General features: G+C 23.8%; 1 protein-coding gene across 4 annotated transcripts in view; it reads right to left on the minus strand.

Annotated features, from left to right (window-relative positions):
• The window catches only part of LOC135922665 (proteasome subunit alpha type-1-like), a 119,454-nt gene extending 110,393 nt beyond the window's left edge, over positions 1–9,061 (minus strand). For all 4 annotated transcript variants that reach the window (XM_065457097.1, XM_065457099.1, XM_065457096.1 and 1 more), the window contains exons 1-3: positions 9,003–9,061; positions 8,915–8,959; positions 8,770–8,871 (exon numbers count right to left, since the gene is read on the minus strand). In XM_065457097.1, coding sequence (XP_065313169.1) covers positions 8,770–8,871; positions 8,915–8,959; positions 9,003–9,005 — 150 coding nt within the window. In that variant the 5' untranslated portion in view covers positions 9,006–9,061. The remainder of the gene's footprint in view (positions 1–8,769; positions 8,872–8,914; positions 8,960–9,002) is intronic.
• Between the last annotated feature and the right edge of the window lie 2,006 nt (positions 9,062–11,067).

Here is an 11,067-nt window from a genome sequence, read left to right on the forward strand (position 1 = left end):
CAAAAACAATTATTTCTGATGGAGGTCCAGAGTTTATCTGTGAAAATTTAAAAAAATTTGTATTTCGTTACAAATAAAGCATACGTTGCCAACATATCATAATAGCTCTAATGGACAAGCTGAGAGAATGGTAGCCATAGTGAAAAATTGGATTAAAAAGGCCAAATATGACAAAAATGAGATTTGGATGGCTTAGTAATATTACAAAAATTTCCAAAAATAGAAAGGGTGTTACTCCTGTTGAATTGTTTTTGGGTAAATGAACCTCAGAACCATTAGATTTTTTAAAATCAAAGGGCACAGCTATTATATCACCGTGTGATAAAGTAAATAAGTTTCCTGTAGGACAAAATATACGGGCTCGTTTATTAGACCATAAGAATAAAAAATAGGAAAAACATAAAATAGTAACAAATTTGGGATCTAAATTAAGTCAAATCAATTTAGAAAATAGTGTTATGGTGGTACGCCATAATGATCAAACATAAGATACACAATTAAATTAATTGTTGATATGTTACTCTTAAATTATCAAGGTATAAGATACTTAATTAAATTTATTGTTTGTAATGAATTGAATAATATGGGTATTCATCGAATATATTTAAAAATTTAATTTCATCACAAGTGGTGAGCAGTTAAGAGATAAGATGCCAAGAGCTGTAATAAAATTAATAAAAAATATAATAATGTAATTTTTGCAGTATTGGATGTTTATACCGATAGATATTTTATCTATATAGTAATGTGACATTTAAAATTGAGATAAATAAAAGAACTATATATATGTAGAGTAATACTGTAAAACCTCATGTGTTGTTTGATTTAATGGTACAACAAAAGAAAATGTTAAGTATAATTGTGACTTTACGTGTATAAATGAAACGAGTGTTAAAAATCAACTAACGATAAAGGGGGATAAATATAATAAAGTTTTATTTTAATTTAATACATATTGAAATTAAATATGGACAAGTAATTAATTAACAAGATTAATCGTTGTGTTGGAAATTTAATTAAAAATAAAAAAATGTGTTAGACTTTTATTAATTTTTTAAATTTTTCTTAAATAATAAAAAAAAATGTTTAATATAGAATCTTTAATATCCATAGTAATATTAATTTTTCCAATTTAAATGAAAACTCCCAATCTTCATCGATTCAAAGACCAAAAAGAATACACAAATATTGGAATAAAGAAAAAATAGTATAGTTACTAAAATGTTATCAATACCAGAAAGAGAACAGATGAAAATTAAAGACATTGCAAAATACGTCGAAATGTCTACAGCATCAGTTCATAAATTTAGACGGGACATATTCCCAGATATAAATGGAGAACCTTTAAAAGAATATAATATTCAAAAAAGAGGAAGTAAAAAAAGATACTTCCATAATTGAAAGACTCGTCATAAATTTATTGATGGATAATAATACTCTTACTATACGCAGATAATAGAACATTTACCTCCTCGTAGTCCAATAACGAAAACAACAATTAGCAAATATATAAAAAATATAGGTTGGTCGAAAAAAAGAGCTGGCAAGGAGCCTGATAGAAGAAATACTCCTGGGGCAATCACTATTCGTCAAATCTATTGTGTAAAGATCTTAAATACCCCAAGAGAAAAATTATATTTCTTAGATGAAAGTGGAATAAATTTGCACTTTGTACCAAACTACGCCTGGGCACCATACAATGTCCGTCCAGTAATAAAAATTCCATCCTCTAAGGGTAAAAATGTAAGCATACTTTGTACAATTGGAATTGGAGGGGTAATCCATTATAAAATAATCGAAGGAGCTTATAATGGGTTGTTATTCCGTGATTTTATGACAGAGCTTATCAGTGTCTTACCACCAGATGCAATTATTGTAATGGATAACGCATCTATCCATAGAAGCCATCTTATCGATGCATATAAAGATAGGATTGAATATCTACCACCATATTCTCCTCCGCTAAATCCCATCGAAAATTTTTTTAGAGTCTTGAAAAATAAATATCGAGCAATAAACACCGGCCCTAATTCAAGAGATGAAATTATTGGGAATATTATTCAGCTCTTACACGGATTTATTCCTTATGATTTTACTAACTTTTACAATCACATGCAAAACTATTTGGAGTTGGGTTATCGCGGGCAACTGATTAATTAGGTAATCCTTTTAATTGATTTGTATTAATAATTATAATATTAACTCTTTTAATTTCTAAATAGGTACCATCATCAAATTCATGGAACAAAAGAATATTTTGATAAATTATAATTATATTTTTTATGTTTTATTTTATCGAAGTTATTATAAAAATTTATAGTATTATCATATTTTTATAGAAATAAATTGGTGCAAAATTTCAAAATAGATTACATTTAAGAAATTCTAAAATATTTTCAAATATCAAAAAGACTTTTTACAAAAAATGATTTAGAATTTTAGATAAAATTTAAACAAAAATCTTACTTGAACATTCTCAAAGAAGATCAAAAAAAAATTTCCATTTTTTATTAAAAATTTATATTTACAACATGATTTCTTTTTATTAATTTAAAAACGATTAATCTTGTTAATTAATTGCTTGTCCATATTTAATTTCAATATGTATTAAATTAAAATAAAATTTTATTATATTTATCCCCTTTTATTGTTAGTTGATTTTTAACACTCGTTTCACTGTAAAATGTTGTTAGACATTATAAATAACTTTAGCATTTGACATTGTTGTTAGACATTATAAATAACTTTACTATTTAACATTGTTATTTAACCATGTAAATTAAAGGAAATTTCTTAAATATGTGATAAAAAAATATTTTTTGTTTCTATCTTAACAGTGTATTGTTAAGGGTATAAATATTGAAAGTGTTGATAAAAAATATTTTTTTTTCATTTGTATGGTTGGTTGACCATGTGTCATTTGTATTTGACTGTCCAACAAAATAATGTATATCTTTGGTTGTATAAGATTTATTTTATATAAAATTGTTGTTATAAGAGATAAAATAAATAAAATATTTTTCAAAAATTTTTTTTTATTTCAATTATAAATTTTAAATATTTAAAAAAAATATATATAATTTTTCTTAAATTAAATTAACGGAAACCCAGTCCCAACTCATCAATATGAAGACCCACTATATCCAGATCACCCTTATTCCTGCTCAATATCCTCCAGATGTGATGACAAAAGAAATATATGTAACTGGTATAAAAAAAAGATGTTTCAAATGCAATTTGGGTGAACAAATCTAGCAATGCACAAGTTATATGATACAATCATAACCCAAGACCAAAAAATTAAACAATGTAAGACAAATGGTTTACAACGATAAATCGCAGAAAGAATATAAGGTCAAAACATGTAAAAATAAAGAAATAATTAAATGGAATAACAACTGATAGAAATCCTACCAATGACAAATTGATGAAAAAGTCAAACCCAAGATCAGTCAAGATAGGATAACATATGTATCTGATACAAATGCATCAGGTTCAAATAAAGCTATGGACCAAGATAGTATAAATAATAATTATATATCACCTTTAGAAAATCAAATACGGCATGGGAAAATTTGATTTTAAGAGAAAAATAATAAAACTAGCATATTATATTTTAAAATTTGTAAAAAATAATCAATAACATTTATAGTTGTATAGATATGTAATTTTAATAGGGAACATCACGTGCCCACAAAGGGGTGGCATGTTGTTGTTTTTGTTTAATTTATCCTAGTTGTATTTAAAAGTTATAATATTTTTTAAATATATTTAAATGCCAATCAGATTGGTAGAATTTAAACAAGGTATTATGATAAATATAATTATTATTAGATATTATTGACTTATATTTTTGTGAATAATCATCAGATTTATGATATTTTTCTGGAATTTTTAGCTTTTGATGATTATTGTAATTATTATGAATTATTGGCTTGATTTAAAAAATAAAAATGATAAACTTTGACAGTAGTGTGATTCAGTTAATTATTATTAAGTGGAAGAAAAATTAAGACTTAGAAAGTTTGTGATTAAATTAATAAATAATTATATTAAGTTAAGAGGAGAAGATAAGGTTTGTTAAAGATGGTAAAGGGTTGTAGCATGCTCACGATGTTAGAAGTAAAATGTCATTTTCTGCTTGAGCATTTATCATTTTTACCATTTATATTATGATCCTTTAGTCTGCTGGTATTTGAGGAAAAAAATTTGTTTTGAGCAAAATATACATTCATAAATTACAATATTTCCTCTTTTCTCTAGTAATAAAAACTTTATGATGTGATTTATATCATGGCATATTTTAATTTAAAGAGAAAAAAAATTAAATATTAAATTGACTTATATATTTAATATTTTAGAAAAAATAAAAATTTTATTTATTAAAAATAATTGCTATAATTTTTAAAATAATATTTTAGCTTTAAAAAATAAAATTCAATAAAGTATTTTTTTTTAATATAAAAATAATGTTGATTTTAAAAAAATTATCTTTGCTCCCTCAATGTTGGTGTTATCATTTTTTAAATTTTTTCTCTTTTTTATTTTAATATTTTTTTGTTGAAAAATAGTTTTTTTCAATTTTTTCTGTTGTTTATTTTAATATTGTTTATTTTGTTGTAAATAGTTTTTTTAATTTAATTTTTTTTCCCCATCTCCTATGCTGCCTGGGCATGATATAGCAAAGATCGAAACAGCGAAAATCAGGGAACATTTTTAAAATTGTTCCCAAAAATGTCCCAGTATGGCGAAAACTTATGAGAAAAGTATATAATTAGTATTACAATGAAAATCCCAACAGTCTCTGAAAATTTAAAAACAATTAATGTAAATGAAATATTAATAATTTAATGTGATACAGTAAATAAATTTATTAATTTAGGGACAAATTCAATTCAGTCTACAAGCAACTTTCTCATAAGAGATACTCAATCCTTCCCTGTTGAAAGTATAAATTTTTTACCAATTGTTTTTAGCAGAGTTGTTAAACGCTACTTTTAAAAGTAGCGTGCTATCGCTATTTGTCAAAAAAAGTAGCTCACTATTAGCTACTATTTTTTATAAGCTACTTTTTATAAAAAAAAATTACAAACAAATTTATTATTTTTTGCTTATAATGTTATTGTATAGTAAATATATAAAAATCAACATTTATAAATATTAAAATATAGTTAGTTTTGATTGTAAAAAAATTTATGTAATAAAAATAATAATTTATGGTAATCTGTTGCATTTTAATAATAAAATCATTTCTATATTATCATCCCCAAGTCTAGAGCGATGATCAGAAAGTTTAAGTTTTGCCTTACTAAAGAATCTCTCGACACTAGCACTTGAGGGTAAAGGTGTATTTAATCTTATAAACATATTTTTAATATAAGATAGATTATCAATAATTTTATTTGCAAGTACATCATATGTCTGGCATCCTATTATTATTTTGAGGGCTATGGCCACAGATTTTTTTAAAGTTCTAGGGTCGCCTATGACCTGTGATTCCCAAATAAGTTCAAAAATATTTAATCAGATCAATTTATAAATATGAATAAGTTTTTATCTTCTGTTATGTGTCCAACTTTCTCCCGTGGTACATATATATGATATCTCTGATAACTCTACTATTAGAGCATCTTTCATCATTTTAAAGTTATCTGCTATTTTATTCATTAGTGTCTGGTGACATAAAATCGTTGTACCAGGGGATATAGTTTTAATCATCATGGTAAATGATGGATTATCAACCAAGGACATTGTCTGAACTGTATAAATAATAAATTCAACAATAACTATATCAGCTAATTTCTGAGAAATATTGTCATTTGCATTATTTATTAATTGGGTTTGAATTGAATTTGTTTTTTTGGATGTAGAGTTGCTTATACCAAAATTATTTAGATGTTTCTCCATTTCCTTAAAACTCATGAACAGTCTTATAAAATAAATACTATTAGAATGTAAAAATGACAACTTACTTTTAGGTGTTTATTGAGGTTATAGCTACTGGATTGATTTGAGGAAATATTTTTTTTTACATTTTAAACAAATAAATTTGAAGCCAGTTTTGTATTATATATTTATTTAAAAAATTATTCAAATCTAGGGAATGGGAAATTTGTATTATAGCTATTAAGAACATCTTCTTCCCTGATATCTTCCATTTCATTAATATCATTGTCTGAATCACTTTCAACTATTTGGATATCCATAGGCGATGACATTTTAAATTATTAACACGTGATTTAGGTTTATAATACAAATGAAAAAATAAATTACAAATTAAAAATATATTTCAAATTCAAAATAAAATAATAAATCATAAAAATTATAATTAATTATGATATTATATTTAAATTTTCATTTTTATACTTACCTTCTTTATATTTTTTTAAAGTAGCTAAGTACGGCTACTTAGCTACTTTCAAAAAAAGTAGTGTGCTAAAAAATTAAATAATTAAAAAACATTACCAGCTATTAGCTATAGCTACCAAAAAGTTAGAGCGCTACTTTAACAACTCTGGTTTTTAGTATGTTTAATGATTTTAGACCTAAATTTAATTCAGCCAACCATTGTAGTAAAAAAAAGATGCACAGGATTTGCTCACTACCATTGAAAGTATAGCCATATTTTACTTTATTTATTATACTAAATTTAATATTTTATTTGAAAATTCAATGCAATCTACAAGCAACTTTCTAATAAGAGATACTCAAGCCTTTGCTGTTGAAAGTATAAATTTTTTAATAATTGATTTTAGGCCCAAATTTAATTCAGCCAACCTAAAATGCAGTAGAAGAAGATACAGAGGTCATGCTACTTTTGCTAAAGGTATAGATTTATTTTACTTTGTTTATTATGTTAAAATAAATTTTTTAGGTGTAAATAATTTAGCCTGCAAATGATAATAAATCAGCAGGGGAAGCAGCTATTGAAGATTATTATTATATGAATATAATATTCCTTTTTTCAATCCTTTAAATAAACATAATTAATAAATCTATTTTAGATGATTGTGATTTCCCAATTGATATAGTAATGCTCTAATTGATTTACATCAATATAGTTTTTATATTATATTTAATATGCAATATAGATATGATTAATTATTCACTGTTAATATTTTTTATGAATGCATATTGTATTATGATTGTGTTATTATAATATATATAATTCAGTGCAAATATAAATGATCAATCTGTCTATGCAATGTATAACTTAAAATAAATCATTTATTAATATATAAAGAAGGCTTTAACATTAAAAATAAAAAATCTAAATCCTATTATTTTGATAGGGACACTTATCATAAAAGTGAATGTAAAAGAGTTAATATTTAAAATATAAATAATTAAAAACTTCTTTTACTATGAATAAATTTTTATAAGAAAGATATATTGTTTTCTAAGCTTTTAAATTAAATTTACAAAAATTAGTATTTATAAATTAAAAATACAAAAATTAGTATTTATAAATTAAAAATATATAAATACCAGAAAATATATAAATATCATGTTTCGGATTTAAAAATGATTCATATTATATTAGGCAATAACAATTTATTGTGAAAATTAATAATTCTCTAGATTAAATAATTTTATGTAAATCATTTTTATAATTTATTTAAAAATATACTAAATATTTACCAATTGATAATATTTAAAGGTAGACTTTATCTAATGGCCATATATATTAATATAATATACAAAAAATTAATATTTATAAATTGACAATATATAAATACCATGTTAATAATTTAATTTGTTGAGATAAATTTAATATATTTATTATTCTAGATTACATAGAACTATTATATTAAGAATAATTTATAGAGATCATTTTTATTATATATTTAAAAAATTAATATTAAATATAATTTTTAATTATATACTAAATATTTACTATAATTATTAATATTTTATAATATTTTAATTTATGACTTTTTTAGTGGAGTAATACATTATGGGAACATTTGTATATTTTTTATTTTTCGCTATTTTGGTTTTTAGCTGTTTCTTACCAAATTCCTCTTATGCAAATCAACTGGTGGCATCATTTTAATTCCCATATAAATATTTTTATAAGTGAAATTTTTTAGGTTTTGATTATAAGAAACCAAAATAATGTCACAAGTTGATTTGTATATAATATATATTTATTTAGATAAATATATTGTCCATTTATGTGGTATATGTCATTGTTTAAGCCTGACCCGTAAAAAAATTTTACAGCTTGCAAAATAATTTTGCATAAACTATCTGGTCCATAAAAATTTTATGAAGCATAGATATAAATATGCCTAATTCTAAGCTTAAAATTTTTTGAATTTCAAAACAACCTATAAAAATATTTTCCATAAATGTCACCAAGATAACTTTTAGCCAGGCCAACATGAGAGGCTTTTGAGCAATGTCAACCTCTAATTCTAAAAAAATGAGGATGGGTTTAAAATCAATTCTGAGGCCAAATATTTTAAAATATATCAATTAGTGAAAATAATGTGATAAATTATTAATATTCATTTGACTATATCTTCAATATCTATTCAAATCAATTTACAAAATGGTTACAACATTAATTAGAATGGCAAAATTTAGTAAATCAAGGTTTTACCATAAAATTAGTAGATTTCAAACCCACAAATAACTAATTTTATTGAAGTAAATGTTTGGATTTTTTTTTATCAATAGAGAAACCTTAAAACCTTATTTAAAAATATAAGTAAACTACAGGTCTCTTAAATAAATGATATTATATATCAAAAAATATATAACCATCAAGGCAGCTATAACAGCATGAGTTTTATTTTTAACCCCAACAGTTGAGCTTCCTTGTTTGACAGCTTCCATGGCATATTCAATTTGATGTATGCGCCCCTAATATATATAATTAAATATTTGATGATAGTTATATTCATACTTGTGGGCTAAGTACGGTAACATCGCTATCGTAATGATTTCTAAACTAAGGAAAAAACGTTTTATTTCGCATGTAAAAATAAATTTACCATTTTGAATTTTCTAGATTATTCTTAAGCTATAAAAAATAATTGATAATAAATTTATGTCATTAAATCACTGACATGGCATTGGCTTGTCATACTCTTATATTATGATCTTGTTAATATTAACATTATAAATATCAAGAATAAAACCTTAAACGGGGTGGGTAAGCAAAAATAGAAAAATAGTATGATGTGTCAGAGGGCGTTTGTCAAGTGGGTCTGTAACTTTTTACAATGCGATTATGAAAAGCATGAACATTGCTTGATTTTTACAAAGGAAAGTTATAAAAATGGACAATTATTTTGAAAATGCCTATACTTTTTTACTCTCTTTATATATAGTATAGTCAAAGGCCTACAATTAAAAGACCCAAAAAATTATAAGGAAAACCTCCCTAAGGCCATTTCCATACAGAACATTTTTTTCAAAGCCATCTCAAAGGCAGGTTTCTGGAAATTTTTTTAATTTCCAAACAAAGATAACGTGACAAATTAATTTATTTTTATAATATATGATATAATATTTGGAAAAAAAACTTCATCATATCTCAGGCGCCATTTAATATGTAATAAAAGATAAATGGTTTGAAGATCAGATTTCGCCTTAATTACATAATTATAGTACCTACCCCCCCCCCCCAGTAAAATTCTGGCTACACCTATTTGCTGGGTCATTTTATTATATACTATTATTATATAATTTTAATATTACATATTCAAGTTTTATATATTAAAAGTGTTGTATAAATTATTAATATAAAAATCATTTAATATTATAAAACTATTTCTATATTATTATAAATACATATTACACATAATTTTTATCTGATAATATTATAATATATATTTTATAAATTATTAATATATTAATTGTTTTGAATTCTAAATGTACACATATATCTTTTATAAATTATAGCTATAATTCATATATATTAATATTATAGTTATTATATTATAAACATGTATATTACAATTTTATTTAAAATATTTCTATATTATTTATGAGAAGGGGGGAGAGGGGAGGGGGTTACCATTCAATGATTATAAATGTATATTTATTTTCAGATTATTAACGTATCTAGGTATAAAAATGTGGTACCTGTATCTAGATAGATTTTTGTTTAAAGCATCTGTATCTAGATAATATTTTAGATACTTTTTAAGATACATTTTGATATACTTTTATTTAATGCTTTTTCATATTATAAATAAAAATACTTGAATGCAAAATATTTTTATTTCATATGAGAAAAAAATTTAAATATGTATATATATATATATATTTATATATATTAAAAAATAATAAGATTACTCAGGGGCCCCTACAACGGGGGGGGGGGGGTTCCGAAGCAACTGCTTCAGTAAATTTGAGTGGGGGTACTTTTTTTTACATCCATCATGATCATGTGATTTCTGGTTTATAAATGTAACAATAAGACCCCCCACTTAATATTTAATTTAATATATTGAGGGAAATTTTGGTCGATGTTTAGTAAATTTGTTATCCGAAATTTCTTGTCATAAATTATTTTTCCAATTTTAAAATATGCCTAAAAATATTAACCAATATTGACAATAGCAAAATTCCTATAAATTTGATTACTTATAGTATTAAAATGTATAAAGTTTTTTGCTTAACATGTCTCTTATTTGGTGGTCCACACGCAAATTCAAAATGGACATGTGAAGGTCTAGATAAATGGCAAAATATTAATCGTGATATTATTCTGCATGAATCTTCACAGGCACATATGATGGGCTATTATGGAAGGCTTTCTGATAATAAAAATTCGATATTAAAATTTATAACACCTCAGAAAGAATGTGTAGATAATACCTTTCTATTATAAGAATTATAATAAGATGTTTAGATTATTTAATATCTCGTAACCAAGCCTTCTGGGGTAACAGGCAACAAAAAGTCAATATGATGGCCCTTATTAAGTTTATTGCAGATTCTGAACCTATACTAAAAATGTATATACAGCAAAATGAAGAAAGAAAAAAGGATTAAAAACGAAATTATATTCAAACCTATTATCATATAATAACATAAACATTCTCATTG

Source organism: Gordionus sp. m RMFG-2023, chromosome 1 (genome assembly GCF_954871325.1).
Source record: "Gordionus sp. m RMFG-2023 chromosome 1, tfGorSpeb1-WG-v2, whole genome shotgun sequence".
In the NCBI taxonomy this organism is placed as follows: Eukaryota; Metazoa; Nematomorpha; class Gordioida; order Chordodea; family Parachordodidae; genus Gordionus; species Gordionus sp. m RMFG-2023.